This window comes from Phycodurus eques, chromosome 4 (genome assembly GCF_024500275.1).
Source record: "Phycodurus eques isolate BA_2022a chromosome 4, UOR_Pequ_1.1, whole genome shotgun sequence".
Taxonomy (NCBI): Eukaryota; Metazoa; Chordata; class Actinopteri; order Syngnathiformes; family Syngnathidae; genus Phycodurus; species Phycodurus eques.
The window spans coordinates 30,713,846-30,733,561 of NC_084528.1; the positions used below are offsets into that span (position 1 = coordinate 30,713,846).

At 40.3% G+C, this 19,716-nt stretch overlaps 1 protein-coding gene across 1 annotated transcript; it reads right to left on the reverse strand.

The window, feature by feature from the left end:
* Positions 1-1,057: 1,057 nt before the first annotated feature.
* On the reverse strand, positions 1,058-19,626 carry LOC133401806 (doublecortin domain-containing protein 2-like). The gene is made up of 9 exons (XM_061675220.1): positions 19,063-19,626; positions 16,381-16,435; positions 14,005-14,081; positions 13,662-13,796; positions 12,958-13,107; positions 12,484-12,538; positions 11,508-11,685; positions 2,486-2,553; positions 1,058-2,344 (listed from the first exon to the last, which is right to left on the reverse strand). Exons 1-9 carry the CDS (start codon positions 19,347-19,349, stop codon positions 1,403-1,405), a joined length of 1,947 nt encoding a protein of 648 aa, XP_061531204.1. The 5' UTR covers positions 19,350-19,626; the 3' UTR covers positions 1,058-1,402.
* Between the last annotated feature and the right edge of the window lie 90 nt (positions 19,627-19,716).

Genomic DNA, 19,716 nt, shown 5'->3' on the forward strand with positions numbered 1-19,716 from the left:
CTTTCCACAAGTTACAATAACATGAACATTTTTCACGCCCAAAAGGGCAGCAAATTTATATATGCAAATGACCTTGATGTAACACACTGTAAAATGCAAATTCAACATTAAGGGCAGCAGTACACTTAATTATTATATTGCTCACATAATGATGATGAGGTTAAACATTAAAAACAAACAAACAAACAAAAAACTCTATGTAGCAACTGTTTGTACATAAACAGTGGTAAAAGAATAAATAAAGTCAAATAAATGTCAGCAAAATAAATGCATCAATATTTACTAACTCTTTGAGGTGGTAAAACCACAACAACTATGCCCAAATTTGAAAATGTTCTCATGTGACGAATGAAGGTTTTCGTGATTGAGGCAAAAAACTGAAGGGAAACAGGGAGGCAAGGCAGGAAAAAAATCAAATCAAAATTATAAAACCAAAAAAGGTCCAGCAGGGAATCCAATGAAATCAAAACATTAAATCATCAAAGTCCAGAAAAACAAGGCTCAAAGTAACAAAAGAAGAAAAAAAGAAAAACTGAGGGAATAAACTCAGCACAAAAGTAAACACGATAACACGATTAACACAGCTCACAACAACATCAATGAACAGACACAGACTGAAAGAAACCAGGGAACTGAATACAAGCTGACCAGACAACGAGGCACACCTGGACAAGACACGAGTGACTGGAGGGAGCTGATTGGTAGACTCGAGGAAGAGGGCTAACCAGAACAGGTGGAAACGAAAACCTAACCAGCAAGACAAGAACAATGGGCCTCAGGAAAACAAGAGAAAACATGAAACAAAACAAAATACCGTATAATCTACACAAAAACAGACCATGACACATTTAACGGTTTTAATAAGAATGCATTCAAATGACATTGTCATACAGTCATGTAGCGCAAACGTTTCATGCGTACAGTGTCATTGTATAGTTTGTTATTCAGTTTGAATTCCTCATTAATCCACCACAAGTTTACCGTTGATACATGAACAGAAAGTTGAATATTTCACTGCAATGCTACGCCGTTCTGAAATCAATCACTACAATGAAGACATATTTGATGTTTCCATACATCCTGCCATTATTCACCTGTTAGACATCTATTGCTAAATAAATTTGAATCATTTTCAGTCGAGAAGCTACTCCAAGATCGAATGTTTTTTGTTTCTTTCTTGTAAAATGTTGAATCCTTTTATAAAACGAATCTGATGTCTTTTGTGAGTTTTCCTCCTTTTCCTTACTGGTTTTATGTCGATCCCAAAACTTCATGTACTTGATCTCGATTTGATGTGGAATCTTGAGATTGAGATTTGGTCCTCAGCTCTCTTTCCTAAATATTGGTACTCCTATCATCGTTTCTTTGGTCTAATTATCAGACTACATCATTGTTTTTCTTTCTAATCATTACCACTGTCCTGGATATCAAGGCTGCCTTTGGTGTCATTTCCCTCCTTTTGACCTTCTTCGGTATCTCCATTTATGTTGTTTGAATGCCCAGTTATTTGGTCACCTGCAGACGATGTAACTGAATTATTCTCAGCTGGAGTCTCATCCTTAGCCTCATCTGCAACCTCCTCCCTACTCTCATTTGCAACCTCTTCGTTATTCTCATTTGAAGGCTTATCGGTAACCTCCTCCCTACTCCCATTGGCAACCTCGTCCTTATTCTCATTGGTACCTTCATCCGTCCTCTCACCGGTACGCTCGTTGCCATCCTCATTCTTCCTCTCATTGGCAACCTCATCTCCAACTTCAGCCTTCCTCTCATCGGTCCCCTGATCCTTGCTCTCATCGTCAAAGTCCTCTCCGCCGTCATCCTCACTCTCATCTGAAACCTTATCTGTGAGCTCAACCCTTCTGCCGTCGGCAACGTCGTCTTTACTCTCATTAGCGACTTCCCCCTTACACTCATCGGGGTTCTCCTCCTTTTGTCCGTCTGAAATCTCATCCTCGTTGTCATCTGAAACATTCTTACTGACATTTGCCGCCGCCTCACTCTCCTCTGCAACCTTCTTTTCCTCACTCCAACTCTCATCTGGCGTCGCCCAATTCTCATCTGAAGCCCCCTTACTTGCATCCACGTGTTCGTCTTTCACTTCTTTTACGTCCTCTGCCTGCTCTTCAGACACTGCCGTTGCTTCACATTCATTTTCATTCTTTGCTGCTTCATTTTCCTCTTCTGCACCTCCTCTTGTGAGACTGTTTGTCTCCCTATCTGCCTTTTGTTCTTGGGTGACTGAAGCGTCATTTTTGGCGGTATTTTCAACAGGGGCCTCGTCCTTCTCTTCAGCCTTTTCGCCATTCTCCTCTGATGATTTGGTATCATCTGATGCAAGGTCCTGGCAACACAACGGAGATGGTTTGTGTCTCTTGAATCAAAAAGGCATAATAGCTTACACATCAGCTGATGGTTGCCCAGTAGCATGATGTATTAAAAAAAAAAATAATAAAAAATCATCGTACTGCGGTCAAAACTGTACCTCTTGAGTTGACTGGTCCGGGGATTTAACATCAGCATTTCCATTATCAGTTTTGGAATCTAAGTCATCTGGGGAGAAAAAGGTGAGCAAAATGTTTTTCTTTATTATTAAAAGACGTCAGATGTTAACATCGAGCCAACAATTTCATCTGGACGAATTACTGTTTTCTTAGATATAGAAACAGAAACAACGAAAAGTAATCCAAATTATTTCAACATTATAACGAATCCAACAAGTGATAATGTTCCAAACTGCCAGCCAAGAGCCACCTAATAAAACCTCCTAAGCCCAGTTGTGTAGTGTAACTGCTGTTTTCTATGACTACATTTGAGGCCACATAGCCCATGTTCTTCAGTCCATTTCAAGGGTCCATCAATCCTGAACATCATCAACCGTCAAATTAAATCAAATCTTTCTCAGGTACCGGGAGTGTAATTGACTTTAAGGTTTACGCAAACACAGCACTAGAGGGACACCTGGTGGTCTTCAGGAAAACACTCTGCTTGTGTCCATGCGAGTAAACAACTTGTCCAGACAATGGAATCGGGAACATCTTTAAAAGCTCATAGGGGAAGGATCACAACTCACGCATACTAAATAACAATGTCACAACTTTTCCTGATATCTTACCTCCCACTTTTACGTACGGTATAAATAAAGGCATTTTCCCTTCATGTTAAAGCAACAATCATCGATCCACATACAAATCACGCTGATAGTTTACTAACTTGGGAAATGAGGACGAAAGTGTCTGATATTTCCATGGCGATGACAAATCACTTGCTTTGGTTGTCAATCTTTTTTTTCCTGGCACAATTAGGAATATTAGCTTCTTACGGCAAGTGGTTAAAAAGATCCACCTAAATGATTTGACAAAATCCTGACCACAATGGATGTTGGATTTTAGATCGTATTTCATTGATATTGGTTTAATTTGCAGATTCCGCTTCCTTTCACTCTTGCTATTATTGACAATGTTTGTGTGTGTGTGTGTGTGTCGATTTCCTTTAGCCCTTAAAGTCACCAGAAAAAAAGTCTTGTTGCGTCATAATGAGCAACATTTACAAAAATAAAATAAAAATTAAAAACTCCCAGTGCAAGCGGCCGTCCAATTTTTCCTGCCTGAGCCACTTAAAGTCCAGACTGAATAAAGACATCACACTGCAACACAACAGCAGCAAGACACTGATTTGCTCATTTCAAGTAATCATTAAAAGAAATGTTCGTTGGAGTGCTTTACTTCATTTAACAGCGCAAGTGCAAACGAGATTAGAAGACTTCCAAATGCTAAACTGAAACATTATGGGAATAAGAACAGATCTCATGGATATGATTTGATGGAAATACATTCCGTTCATCTATTGAGCAAGAGCCCAATGGTTGAGTGGCTGAAGGAAGCTATGGATGAGCAGCTAAGTGGTACGAAAAGCAGGTTTTCAAAAATAGGATCATTAATAACATGCAGTGATACACTTCGTACATTTGGATTGAAGCTGCGTCTGTGTTTCTTTATCTTTAGTTGTCATTCAAAAGCATATTACGTCATAAATCAGCGCAGAACATCAATGTATATTTGATGAGCTCTTGATTGAGTAAAACCTTGTTTTTCATTGACATGAGATGCAGTTGGTTGCTGCATGAGTGCCATTCACTTTTGACAGATATAATCACTCGCTTAAAACAAAAATATTTTTTTGGAAACAAAATAATGACAGACGTTTAAACCCTTTGTGAAGGGAAAACAAGATTTGAGTATTCTAGTGTCAAATTATGCTTTTAAGGATGCAGCGTAACATCAAATGTCAAACTTTCCCGATGTTATAAAACTTTTACTACCATATTTTCACGACCATAAGACGCACTTAAAAGTCTTAGATTTTCTCCAAAATGGACGGGGCGCTTTATAAGCTGAGGACAGGGGAAGGGTGCGTGAAGGAGGACGCTAAAGCCACGTCCCCAGTAGGTTTATAGCGCCGGGGTGTGCATTGTGCAAAACAACATCGGTTTGGCTAAAGACCCTCAATGAATCCATGGTTCGCAAGGAAAACGAGCGTCGCCAAGTCAAGAAGACGAAGCTGAGTTTCGGCAGGAAAAAAAAGAAAAACAAAACGCGGGAACAAGGCGAGGTGGCCCGAGTTGGAAGACCAACTCGAGCAATGGATGAATGAGCAAAGAACAGCCGGGAGAAGCGTCTCAAGTCATCATTCGAAGGTCGTGAAAATACGGTACTTAAAATGGTTAAGTTTTCTTTTTTTTTTTTTTTTTTTAGGTGTATGACAGTTTCAGGAGAAATGAATCCCCATATGGATTCTGTTCGACTTTATGTTCCACTGTCCATATTGCTTTTAAGAGCAGTGATGCAACTCTCTTGGGGAAAAAAAAAAAATCCAATTCTACATTTATCACTTTAGCCTCACAGTTAACACACTGACGTCTTGATGTAGCACTTAATGAACCAAAATCACTCCGCAGTTCTTATCATCACGCAGCGCAAAGTATATTTCTTATTTACGCCCAGTTGGATTCCTCCACCAAGCACGTAGCTGAGTTATGGTAACGTGTAAAACAACATGAGCGCCAGCTCTGAATGGCAATTAAGAAACGTTGCCACCCAGCAAGTGGGGCTCCTTTCACTAACCATAGTCCTGTTAAAACATTTAATGAGAGTATAGCCTGAATCCATGAGAGACTCTTAGCTTGTTTATATCAATTTGACATGCTGAGGGGAAAAAACAAATACAAAATTTCTGATGGATTGGCTGCCCCATCTGTTATAGTCTCTCTCAAACACACCTAAGGCCTGTTGAATTTTATTACATGAGCAGTACTTCATAAGAATGTAATACATGAAATAATGAGCACCTTCAGCACATCTCGTAATTTAGGGTTAGGGTGTTTTAAAGTTCACGCTCTATCGTTCTGTCTATCATTAGTTAAATTCGATCATATTCGTAACATTGCATTGTTTTGCGCAACAAAATACAATAAGCAGAAAAAATGATGAGAAAGAAAAAAAATCCTATGCTTAACTCAAAGTTTAATTAAACAATTAAATGTATTTTTCTTTCTTCTACCAAGTACGATCCTGTGATGTTGAAAGGCATGACTGTGTGTTTGTTGTTGCAAAACATCTTGATTTTTGCAGACATATTGCTAGGGCATGCGACATGGCCCAGTTCTTAAAACCTTTTTTTTTTTTTAGGTACTCCAGCTTGTTGTGAAAAGTGTGTGAACATTTTTTTTGTCTATGCGTGGCCAGCTCGCTCACAGTCAGCTAGGCTCCACCTCACCCACAACCCTCATGACCTTTTAGCCTTGGCGGAGCTACGCTGGACGGGGTGAACTTTTATTTCTGTTAATACTTTAAGACAGTGTCAATTAAAATCGAGCATTTTGATGCGGCACTTCAATTGGACCTAATGCACAATTTTATCTGCTGAATTCTCCCGCGAGTGATTATTATTCAACATGACAAGGGCTGCCTGGTAGAAATGTAGTTTTCAAATATGAAAACACTATTTACGTACATGCATACGAGGTGTGTCACAAAATATTTTGAATCCAAACTACAAATGACAAGTTTTCCCCTTTGAAGTAAAACCCCAGGCGTCTTACACACTTTCCCAGCCTTCTCTGCTACGCCTTCATGCGCTCCTGGAAGGATTCTTCGGGGATCCTACAGAGCTACGTCCTCAAGGCCATTTCGATGTCGGGAAAGAGGTTGAGGTTGCAGGGAGATTGGTCCCGCACGGTGATGTTCTTCTCAGCCAGGAACTGTCAGATGCTCAGGGCATTGTGAGCAGGCGTGGCGCCATGAGTTGTCGTGCCACAACTCTCACCTCTTCTCACGCACTGAATGAAGCAAACACTGCAGGATGTCTTTGTAGACCGTCTGACCCAAACTGAAAGGTAAAACTCGTAGTTTTGGAGTTTGGGTTCAGTCCTGAAACGTCTCGGACACACCTCGTATGAGCCCTTACCCATTCTGCTCCACAATTCAGCTCTATGTGATACATGACGTGATATAAACATTTGCCACATTTTGCCCTTTAGTTTATACATTCTGCGCTGATACCTTGCAAATTCGATGTGTTTCTGTGAGCTGTGCAAAGCAGCTTGGATTTAAAATGACAGACGTGAGGAAAATGTGTGCCTGTGAAAGTGTCAGATGTTACACTCTGCATGTCACAGTTAGCACCCTTATATGTCGCTGCTGAAACACTTGTTAACAGATAAATGTGCCAGATTAGTGCTGCCACACCGCACTTTAATCCCCTAATCCTGCATCAAAGGGTCATTAAGAACCCTTTTCCTGCTGCAGTAAAAAGGGGAGATGAGAGGCCCCAAATAAAGGAGGCGATATGGAAGCATGGCCATTTTTCCACAAATGTGAAAAGCACACACACGCAGTACACACATTACACAAAAATAACATGTTGCTCACACAATCCCTGAAAATTATCTGTGCAACAGGGAAAAAAATAAATCATTTCAATGTTGCCATCCCTCATCCTTTAGCTACTGATCCTCTTTTTGACTCCATCACAGCATATTTGCCTTTGTGCACATGCTCCTTTCCCCCAGTGCTCTTTTGCTCTGACAGGCATTATAGATACATATGCTAACATGGATAATTCTCCCTGGCAGCATCGCCTTCTATGACACCGGAGGTACTGGGTTGATCTGGCTAGATGTCGTGTACACACGCATGCACGCAGTTTTTGGGACAAGTCTAAAAAACGCAATTTTACATGACAATTTAAATGGAATGACTTTCAAAACAGTAACAGTCCGGCATTTTACTGTTTTTGTTTTTCAGTTTTTTACAGTAACAATGATTAAATTGTGCATTCGCAGGCAGTCAAGTATGTGCCAGTCCAACATGTGGGAAAATATCTTTTTAACAAAGCAAACAGGATACATTTGTAGAAAAACTATGTAAAAAAAAAAAAAAAAAAAATTCTAATTGAGGAAAAGGGGGTTCTGTCTGTATCAATTTAAAAATACAAAATAAACTGTGAATTTCACACTATAATGTAACGCCTCTGAAAAAAAAAATAAACAAAAATGTTTCATCGTTTTTCATGATGACTCGTGTCTGTTTTCAAGTTTCCATGCGGACAACAGTCCAATACATGTTTTTAAGGTTTTGAAAATACTGTAATGTTTTGCTGTGAACGCCGCCTTAATCTCACCTTCAAACTTTGATGTCCATCCTTGACTGGGAAGGGAAATAACATAAGTGGACATAATGGGGCACCATCATGTGACATTCGGTAAATTGAATTTGTTCCTGCTGTATTAAAAGACGGAGCCTCGTACATGAAAAGGAGGCAGCTGGCTTTTCAGAACATGAGGTTTTGTGTGAGTGAATACCCTTAAGGCATCAATGCTGGCCCTGATGTACCTGGCTCTATTTGAAAATCACTCTACACCTTCACTACCTCCAAAAGGTTTGACACAAAGGGGCTGTAATATTCTAAAGGAGAGGGGAAAAAAGATTCTGCCGCAAAGAAGACCTTGGACTATGAGTTACTGGGTCTCGAGCAGCTCACCTCCTTTATTTGCAAAGTAGTCATATGTTCACTATTAAGCAGTTTTGAAGTGTTATTCGTTTATTAGTTAGCATTTATGAATTATGAAACACAAAAAAAACAACAATAAAGTGTCAAACCTAAAGAAGCGAAAGTCTGTACTGTACAAGCAATGTCCACACAGTAACTGAATGGTGAGGTAAACAAGATGTGACGTGTCAAAGCTTGTCCAGGCGATTGTAGGACAGTGACCCACCCGAGCAGATAATGCAGATGGGACAGTGGTGAACAAAAAAGTGCCACTTTTTAATATGCATACTATTCTATATTCAATACAGAGTAGCACAAAATTATGTTCGTGAAATAAATAAACACTTTTTACAATATTTTCGAATGGACTAATTTCGTAACCCTAACTCCGAACCCCAACTCTTAATTGTAAAGGATTATAGCATGGTGTGCATTATTGATGGATGCCAATTTAGGAAAAAAACTGTCAGGTCAGTGATTTTTCCAAACATATGGCCCGCGGGCCAAAACCAACCCACTAGGAGGTACAATCGCAGGATGAATTTGAAAGAAAAAATACATAAGACATTATGGTAGTGCGGACAAAGGATAATTTTGAGAATTATTATGCTCGTACAGAAAATGGAATTGTAATGATTCCTAGGTCTTAATAAGTTGATTTAATTTTAAATAACTATATTTTAAAGTTCCAAATAACTATGACAAGTTTTGTGTCTGACAATTGCGAGATCAGATATAATGCACAAATGTAGATGAAAAAATAAAGTTTTTTCTCAAGACATCTGAGGTTGTTTTGTAAAATAAAATTTTAAAAAAGTCATTATTTTCCTTAAGTACTTGTTTTATGTATTAGGTTATAAAGTTATTAGACTTTTCAGTTTGGAATATTGGCTAATATTGTCATCATTGTCGTAGGACAGCGGCAATATATAAAACACCACCATGTATCATTAAAATGATTTTTAATCCATTATTTTTAGTCCGAATTTCAAATTATTGTCTCCTTGCCTTGAGGGTGAATTGAATTTTGAGCAATGGCAGTCATGTTCAGAAGAGACTGGAGAAAAGAAAAAATCCATTATTTTTACAGTCCAACGAACAGTGGACAGCCACCTCGTCTTGCTTGCCTATCCTTCATCATGTCCGTAAGTGCGGATCTCTCCTTCCAGTAACAGGCTCTTTTGTTGATTTGGGGAGCAGCAATATGGTCCCAGCAAGGGGCACAGGCAAGTTCATATCTGCTTTGATGACTCGAAATTGAGAGATTAACCAAATGATAGGCAATTATCCAAAGCCCTTCCCATCTCCGAGCCTTCAATATATCCATGCATTTTTTTTTAATCTATTCATTATATTTCATTGCACATGTACTCTCTTTTCTCCCTATCTTGTATTCCCTCCTCCATATCTGAGTCCTTTATGTTCACCTTTCATAACAGCTCATGTGCCCTCATTTGTAATAATCTTTCTCTTTACTTATTCTGCTGTCATCTTTAATAAATGGTCAAATTTTAAGGAAAAAAAAGAAACCCATCAAGACCGCATTTCTATTCATGGCATAATAGCATCTGCAGTTTGGTTGTCTCCAAGATCGAGAGAGAGAGAGAGAGAGAGAGAGAGAGAGAGAGAGAGAGAGAGAGAGAGAGACGCACTCCATGACCTTTGCTGCATGACTTGTTGCACTCGTGCCAGCCTTTTCCTCGTGTTCACTGTCACTTGCATCTGTGTTCACTCTAATGAAGCAGAAAAGTCGCAGGCTTTCCACATTTTTTTTTTTTTTTTTTTTACCAAATTCCCTCGGTTCCCACCAGATGACCGACAGTGAATAATGGCATCGCGCACAAAAGGTGACCTGTCTGTCATATAGTCAACGCACAAGTTTCCGAGTTGCTTATTTCTTACTTATCATTTCTCAGATTCCTATTTTACAATCCCTGCTCCTCGTACCCAGCACTCTATCTACAGTATAACCACTTTTGTTCTTCTTCTTTGTATCTGTCTTTGTTTTTATGCCTGGACTTTCAGTAGGATTTCTTCATAAAAGCAACTCCTCCTAAACACCTGAACCTGAAAAGTTGACATGATATCGAGTGAACAACAGTGAGCAATCTACAATGCACATTTGCAGTTGATATATATTTTGGGATGTTTTTGTATGTGAATTGTTTGCTGGATATAGAAAGCATCACTTGCAATGTGCAATGACAGCATGAGGGCAGGGGGGGGGGGGAATATTAAATTTAGCTGTTGCTTTAGGTCAAAGAGTGAAGGGTAAATACATTAAAAAAAATACCATCTGTAAATGATTCAAAAGATTGGGTCCCTTGTCTGGTCTTGTATCCTGAGATGTTTGTCTCTTAATGTAATCTGTGGTCAAGGTCACACAAGGGGAAATGCAACATGGTCATCTAGATTTACATGATGGCAGGTCTAACAATTAAAGGTACAAAGATGATTTGGGGCACATTTAAAGGTTTTCCAGAAGCTTGGATTGTTACAAATGCAGAAATACTCGCACACACGCTATTTGTTCACATGCCAAAAGCCTGATGAAAGATGAAGACAAGCAAGAATCTATGACAAGCAACAAGGTGATGTTACTGTGACTGCTGCAGAGGTCACGCTGTGGTCAGCCAAAGCCTGTCAAGTCCCCTTATCTGTAAATTTGCAATGAGCATGCTTTAACGGGAAATTGTGGGCATATTTACGGTATGAGAGCAGAGTGAAGGTGACGTCATGTGTTTCTTGTAAAAGTGCTTAATGTCATCGTTGCCTACTTTCAGCATCTGTCGCGGAGCAACTGCTCCACTTAGCGGCCGTTTGCGAAGGCAGCAGGTTGCATAAGATTGCAAGGGCTTGCAATGACATCATTGCAGGCTACACAAGACATGTGAGCAGTGCTGATGCGGAATGCCGTTTAGGCATTTATTCTAAATGCTTGATATCCAGCTTTGTCCTTAGTAGTAAGATCATTTATTTGTCACAACTAGCGCCACTTTTGGCCTGCTGAGCTTAAACTGGATAGCAGGGATATTGAATAAATACCTTTCTGTATGCTACTAGTAGGACATTTCTGTAACATGTATGACATTTATGCACACTAGTCGGACATCGTTGGCATAGGACAGCTACATTACTAGTCAGGCATGTGCACACATAGCCGGTAGGTGGTGCTCAAGCACCTGCCCCTTTGCCCTGGATGAAAAAGTACCCTTTATGCTGCAGTCCTTTTTTTTTTTTCTTCATTCATCTATATTTAAAATTATAATGATAATACCCTCTGTGTCATCAATGTCATACGTATTGTGATCATCAGACGGGCATTTCCCAAAACACGCATGTTAAGTTAATTGATGACGACTCTAATTTGTCCATAGGGGTGAATATGAATCTGAATGGTCGTGTGTCGAATACCCTTTCCATGGCTACAACTGAATTCAAAGATCAACGTGTATTACCATTGTCACAGAGAGTCATGCTCTGTCCACTCCTCTTCAACCTGAGAGAGAGGAGTCTGGCCTGAGAAATCTCCCTGACGATGGAGGACAGGTTCTCCCTGCTGCCGCCGTTGTGGTTTGGAGGCGAGGCCTTCGACTCGCCATCTCCACTCCCAGTGCTTCGGACCGCTGACTTTCTCTGGAGGGAGATTAGGTCAGGATTACTTGATAATTGACTGTGAGGCGCTGGACACTGAAAATGAGACTCTGAAAAATGGCAAACATAATATAATGAGATCGTTTATGTTCTCCCAGATTAACTTGAAATTTTTTTTTTTTTTTTTTTTTAAAGTTAACACACATTCCATCTTAACTGTCAGAGGAAGAATGTGATCTTCCTCTGTAATCTTTGCTTTTGTATGTTTTTTTTTTCGTCGGAAATTCATCAGAATCAGAATCAGAATCATCTTTATTTGCCAAGTATGTCCAAAACACACAAGGAATTTGTCTCCGGTAGTTGGAGCCGCTCTAGTACAACAGACAGTCAATTTACAGAACACTTTGGGGACATAAAGACATTGACAAAAAACAATTGTGCAAAAAGATGCAGAGTCCTCTAGCACTTAGAGCAGTTCGAATGACTAATATTGCAATAGTCCGGTGCAATGACCATTGTGCAAAGGGCGCCGAGACTTCAAGGAGTGTATGCGGTTTAAAGTGACGAGTAGTGCGATCATCTGGGACAATGTCGGTTGTGCAAATGTTACAGATACTCCTCAATCCGTGTGCAAATGGAGCAGATGCTACTCTGGCACGAGTGGCCAGTATATGCAAATAGTGCAGCATGGCGAGACAACTGCAGTGAGTGCACGAGTAATACATAATTGGCCCCACAGAAATGTGACAACGAACTCAAGTCAAAAAATTGCCAGCTTGTTGTAATGGAATGCTAAAAAATGAGTTGAAATTAGTGAAACAGAAAGCACAGGATTCTTACATTTTCATTTTGTTTTGGGGATCTGTAGATTGGTGGCAGAGTGCCCATTTTCATCCTGTAAACAAACAAATCAAATGTCATCAATGTTATTGTTAAAAGTAGTGCTATTAGTGGTAGTAGTAGTTGTCGTAGTAGTAGTATTGCTATTCTATCGCTTTTTATCTACAGTTACATTTATGGGATTTTAAATGTGATTTAAGTTCAGATGAAGTTGCCAAATTGCACTACAAACCGAAGCAGAGCAATTCACAAATATTTCCAAAATATAGGTACGGTGGCCATATTATTACAACATAACAGCAGCGTGATTTCAAACGCAATTCAAGAAAACAAGCAGGTATAATTGGTATCATTTAAGAATTCTGTTTGTATACGGCGAGAGAAGCATGACCGAGTGAACAGTCAACAACTGTAGAAATTCACCAGCACGAAAACATGCCACCCTAATATAATACCATATAGTGTAGCACTTACCCATTGACCCGCCGTGCCCCTCGAGGCTTGCTGAACAGCAGGTCGGTGTAGGAGAGCTTCTTAAATCTCTCTCTGCCCACGGCCACGTAAAGCTGGCCGCTCTCCAGCTGAGGGCCATCAGTCACCTGCTGGCCTTCATAAGTGTAAAGACTAGCACAGAAAGAGAGAACCAGTCCAATGGATTCCTCTTTTGCAACAATTAATGTATAACAAGGAAAATACACGATTCAAAATATAACTGTGCATGGCCAAATGTATTGGTGGTTTTTGTGTATTTCTGTACACTCATTCATAAGATCTACTTGTGATGTCAGAGGTCACCAGTGTTGGACCCTAGGACCGGCTCATCTCTTCTAATTTATCACGAAGGTGGTTAGTTCTTCCACACCAAATTCATCCAAGCATCCATTTCGGAAACTCAGTCTACTCAGGGCGCAAATGGAAAGACAACAATTCACACTTAAATACCTCAGGACTGTAAGGTATACTTGCACATCTCCACCAAGGTGCCCTCCTTTAGTTAACAAACTGGGGGGGGGGGGGGAAGATGCGTCCCAAGACTTTTGCCCATGTGTCTACAAATGATTCCTTAGCCCAGGGCATTTGCCGTCAGTCAGACGTTGCTCAGTTTGAATGACAACGTAGACAGACAGCTTATTGTTTATCAAGAAAACAAACCATGTTGCACTTATCATACATAATACCTTCTCACACCGCCGAGGACTCTCAAACCCATCTTCTCTGTGATCATCTGAAGGATCCTCTCAAACTGGCACAGCAGCCTCTGGTGGATGAGCAGCCTTATTGCAGGGTTCAGAGTGTCCCCGTTTGCCACCACACTGGATACCAAAGTACAAGCATGGTGCAGAAATGACTGATTTCAGACCGGTTTCAGCAGATTGTGATAATAATAGACCAATGTTGTTTACAATTATTTTTTTATTTTCTGAATTGGTATGATATAACGGCACATCCATGAACTCAGAGTTACGCATTTAGTGGCACAACGACGGAGTGACATCTTGTATGAGGGGGACCTGCACTCACAATATTGGACACGGCTCCTTAATTGGTTTCAAGAACCTAGCGGACACAGAAATTCGATTTGGGGGAAGTGGTTTGGCCTGTGGGAAAAAAAAAGAAAGTTACAAAACAATATTATATGTACCGTGTATTACAATAAGTAAACATTCACTTGCTCTGTGGAGACAAGCGGGAAAAATCCATCAGAAATTGTAAACAGGCCTTGTCATAGTAATAAAGGTTACCAAAAGTAATATCAAAGCTTGTGATATGGAGACCTTTATTTTGGTTTTTTTAATGCAAAGAGAAAACATTTTTTTGATTTCCACAGCAAGAGAACCTCCCTCATCCCTACAACGTAGTCCCCTGTAATATTATGTGGTGATTGCATAAAAAAGGCACAGCTGCTCTCGTAACACCAAGCAACCCACGGTGACGATACATTTGGCTCCTATGCCGATAAAACCACAACAAGTAACACATTTTAATCAGGAATTTCTAAGACAAGCATGTGTGTCTCTTAATAATGTACAATAGGAGGGCAGAAAACTAAATCTTATGGATCCTATTACTATTATCACATTTTGCAGGTAATAGTTATCTCAACCTTATATTGTACAATCTACATGATTTCAGGTAGACTACTATGGATTTTTTAAGGGTTTAAAATAATCCATTTTTTAAGGGTTTAAAATAATCCATGAACACAAAGAAATTGCAAGAATAAGAAACACAGCTGCCACCTACTCAGACAGTTAAGAGCTCTTACCACTGATTGACACAATCAGCCATGTTAAATGGGGGTGGGGGATTTGTGGTCCTTGTGTAGAAGATTGACTACATTAACGTTAACAGGTAATCAAGTAACCAAAAGCACTCAAGGTTCTGTAACAAAATCTGTCTCGCATGCATGCAGGGGGGGGGGAGGAATAAAAAAATAAACTAAAGCTGGAGCACAAAGAATAGTTGGAATGCTTAACATGTTGCAAAGGAGCAGACACAAGAAAAAAAAACCTTTGGTCCCGCTCAGATCTAAACCATAGCTTGGTTTGAGCCAGCATTTTGGAGCACATTTAAAAGTTGCAAAGATGCTGAATTAATGTTTCAATACACTGGAACCTGTAACTGAAATTATACAATTCATAAAAACAACACAATTTGGGAAAAAAATACTGTGTCTCTAAAGATGTCAAAATCTATGGATGTTGAACGTCCGTAATGCGTGACGTGACGTCATCTGCGATATCAAGCAACACCTCAGTAAGCACCAAAAGATCCAAACTGTAATTGGTAATTATTAAGAGAATAAGAAAGTGAGAAGAGAAAAAGAAGACTATACACTGGAGGCTATGTTATGTAAGCAGACTGGCATTCAAAGCCGTAAGACTCCAGCGTCACCGTGCGGCGCCGTTGACCATTTAACATGATAAGGCAATGCTTTGTTATGGTAAATCTGACGAGATGTTGGAGACACATCTGCAATGTGACTCAACATTTACATTACACATCTTTTAAAGGGGACATATTTTGCAAAACCAACTTTTTCTATAATTTGGGATGAAATATTGTTCTCTGTGGGGCCTCAGTAAACATGTAAAATATTAATTAAAGTCGTCCATGCATTCCTGAGTTCCAGATGTTTTTTCTTTTGCTGAGAGGACTGAAATCAGGTCATTCGAATTTCTCGACTTTATCTACGTCACTAGCGAAGAGCTCCGCCTTCCCTCTGTTTCCGAGCCCAGCGTGCTCTAACAAGTGGGTCTTCTTCACAGAGGCAACCAATCAGAGGAAAGGGAGCGGTCTTAGCCAAATATGCACAAAGCGGATACAAAACTGGGTCAAACAGAAGTAGCTGTCAGAGGGGGCTTTTAGGGACACTCGTATGACAAAAGTGTTTTTTTTCCAATAAAATTGACACGTTTATACTAAATCCATGTTAGAGAGTCACTCTATGGAGGTCTAAATAAGACTGAGGGCTTAAATATATCTCTGGTTTATCTGCAATCTCTGACTAACTGTGCCCCAAATAAATTCACCAAAATCACATTAGACCAGCAGTCTAGCCTGCAGCGGCTGTTCGATGTGGTCTGAGCAGGCGACTTTCTGCCACCAAATTGTCACTTGACGGGGGGGCATCTCCAAGGGCACACCCTCGCTGCGCCGGAACACCTCGCTTGTCACAGACCGGTCTGCCAAGCATGAAAACAGCGACCAACACCATAGATTTGGAGAATGACATTCTGCAGTGTTGAAGTATCAGCCTGTCGCAAATAATAGAATTCGCTGTTGCTGGACTTCCCAAATGGAGGAGGAAACCGGTTGCGTGGACCTACTAAGAATCCATCTTAGACTCAATAAACCCAGCAAATAAGATATGCAGAGCCTCGGTTTTTGTCTTACCTGCAGTGGAAGAGACTGTAACAGCCTTCTCTTTCTAGAGCTGATCTGTAAATAACTACAGACAAGAGAGGTACAAAGTGAATTGATGTGATCATCTCAGATATATATAAGTGTTTTGTTTCACCATTTGGGGTTGAAAATATCACAAAGACTCAGCAAAGCCGGACTTATGTCGACCGAATTTCTAAGCAGCAGCAAATGGATCAGTTATCGGATACATACAATACGGTATTTTATTTGGTTTTCCTTTCAGAATCAATATTTCCTATATCATACATTATCCCACAAATGTGGGCCATTGATTGCAAATGACATGTGGACAGGTGGACAAAAATGCATTTTTATAACATTTGTTTTTATGTTGCAATGTTGCTCAAGTGAGCACACAACATGCTACAAGCTACGTTTTAGATTTTATTTTTTAACCGCAGGTGAGTCTAACATCATGAAAAGCCATCTGTTCACTGACAAATGGATTTGCAGTAACCTTACTTATCAAAAGGTCATTTTCTGACCTTTTTGGCCACCAAATTAGGTAACAATCCAGGTAATATCATCCTTTCTACAATCTTAGCAGAAATCAGAGGGCTCAGTTTTTTTGGGGATGCTGTCATAGCGGTATTAATTTAACAATGTGTTTATTATTGTGGTTGTTTTTACAGAGGCCTTGCCAATATTTTGGTGACTTCATTATTTGAGTGGCTAAATATTATAATTACCTCTCAGGAGTGCACTGGAGTGCAGTTCTACATCGCTGCAAACAACAAACACAATAATAAACATATTGTTAATGTTAACTCTCGTAGTGTCAATCAACACTGAACATTATCGGTGTAAGGTCAGACGTTTTGATATACAATTGCAAGAAAATATACGTCAACCCTTTAGAATGGAATTACCTGAGAGTCTGCATGCACTGGTCATAAAATGTGACTTCAACAGGGTCACGACAATAGACAAACACGGTTTGCTTAAACATATACCACAAAAACAATTGTTGTCATGTTTTTATTGAACACAACATGTAAACACTCATAGTGTAGGGTGTAAAAAGCATGTGAAACATTGGCTATAAAACCTGCTTGAACCTTACCCGAACTTGTCCTGGAGGCGGGCTACACCCTGAACCGGTCGCCAGCCAATTGTAGACTTTTGTAACCCTTTCCATCTTAATGTATGATAGTGATTCTTAATTGTAGGTCTTCTGAGAGCTCGTTTTGTGTGAGGTGTGGTCCACATCAGGCAATGCTTCTTGACAATAGCCAACTCAAAACTTGGGTGTGTGTTTTTTTTATAGGGCAGGCCAGGTATAACCAACACCTCCAATCTCATCACATTGATTGGACTCTAGGTCGGCTGACCCCGAATAACTTACGGAGACGTCATTAGCCTCGGGCAGTGTTTCCCATCCTTCAATGATCCAAGGCACCCATTTCAAAATTTGAGAAATCTCACAGAGCACCACCAAACAGAAATGCCACAACAGGTACGAACACTGAAATTATGACGATCTTGACTCACAAATATTGGCTTGTTTGATTAAACGCAAAGGTGATACATGCACAGGAAGCCTTATTCTGTTGTATGAATGGCAACGTTTATTGTACCTTCCGCCATTTAATGTAAGAGCATTTGATTGTTTTGTTTGTCACTATGCGTCGCTGGCAAAGATAGATGAGCAAAGATGTATTTGCAATGACATAAATCATTTCCAGCAGCCCTGATGATCGATCTCGCGTGGCGCACTGGGGCGCAACTGCACTCAGGTTGGGAATCAGTGGCCCCATCGGGGTTCACATTCTTTTTCCACGCAGCCCTGCGAATGTTTACAAGGTGCTTCCAATAAAAACAAGTCAATTCAATGAAACTTTTGACCAAATGAAACGGGACTTAGATGAGGATCAGACCACATTTTATGACCAAGAAATCAAAGTCATTCCAAAGGGTTTGCATTTTTTTTTTTTCCATGCAACTTCGGCTTTTTGTATTGGATTTCAAAGTATGCCCTGTAGGTGTTGGGAATGTGAGTGCATTAAACAATCACAAAACAATCTTCATAGCTTTGATTAGGAGGTGATAATATATATATATATATAGATATATATATATAGTGCGCATTTGATTTACAGCAAAAGACCTTAATACTCGTGAGCCGCTGCACTGCGGCCTTCAGTAGCACAAATCTCATTAGACATAGCAAGAGCTCCCTTATTTTTAGACCACAGTGATGCACGCATCTCGCGCGTGATCTGATTTGCCTTAAGCGGTGACTCAGCTCGGCTGCAACTCAGCAAAGTCACAGTCCAATGCCACTTGGACAAGAAATGCAAACAAATGTTAGTGCACGTGAGAAACGGACGGCAGCATTAACTTGATTTCTATCCATTCAAACTGTTGTCTAAGTGGTGTTGCTAATACGAATTGCACTTAGAATGTTGTGTTTTTATTAGAACTTTGACTTTGATTTACGCATTTTTAGATAAGATAAAGACCATTTTTTGATTCAGTTCTGTCTTCTTTTTTTTTTTTTTTTTTGTCCTTACAATGGTCGAGCACAAATGTGATCTTACGGGTGTCGGCACTTTCCAAACAAATGAGCGTCAGTGTGATCAAGAAGGTTATGCCATATGAGTGACTTCCATTTTTGTCGCATTTCCAAAGCAAATCCATCATGTTACTTACTCTAACTTTTTAAATCTCTCTCTCCCAGCAGCCACGTATCGCTCCCCATTCTGAAGTTTGTCCAGGCAGTCCACTTGATGCCCCCCACGCGGGGTGTAGATGTTCCTGACGGCTCCAAAGGGCGCCTGGATGCCCCCCGTCACCTCCCTCAGTAAAATCTCAAAGTTGCTCACTCTCTTCTGGTTAATCACGAGTCTGCGGGCTTCGTAGTAAGGGTCACCATTGCGGAACATGAAGATGTTCTTCACCACCGGTTGGGACAGAAAGTTCGGCCTCTCCGAACCCATCCTTGTGCGTAAAAGTCGTTTTATTTCCGATCAAGTCTGATGCAAAATGCGCGCTAAGCGATTACGTGCCATCAGAAAAGGCTTTCTAGGAATTCCATCTTGGCCAAACGGTTTAAAATTAAAATGATCACAAGAGGAAACAACACGGTGAAGCCATTTATGGCAAATGATTTCCAAAAGCGGCGACAAAGACAACAAATAATGTGCCGGTTGCTGCGACTGAGAGCCAAACGCGCCTCAGATTGACTCAAGTGTCTCGCGGGAGCTCATCTGTTGGGAAGACGTATCCATGGCAACGCGCCGCACGTTTCCCGAGCGCAATCGGCATGCGGTCTGGCATCGAGCAAAAAAAGGCTCGTCGTTAAGC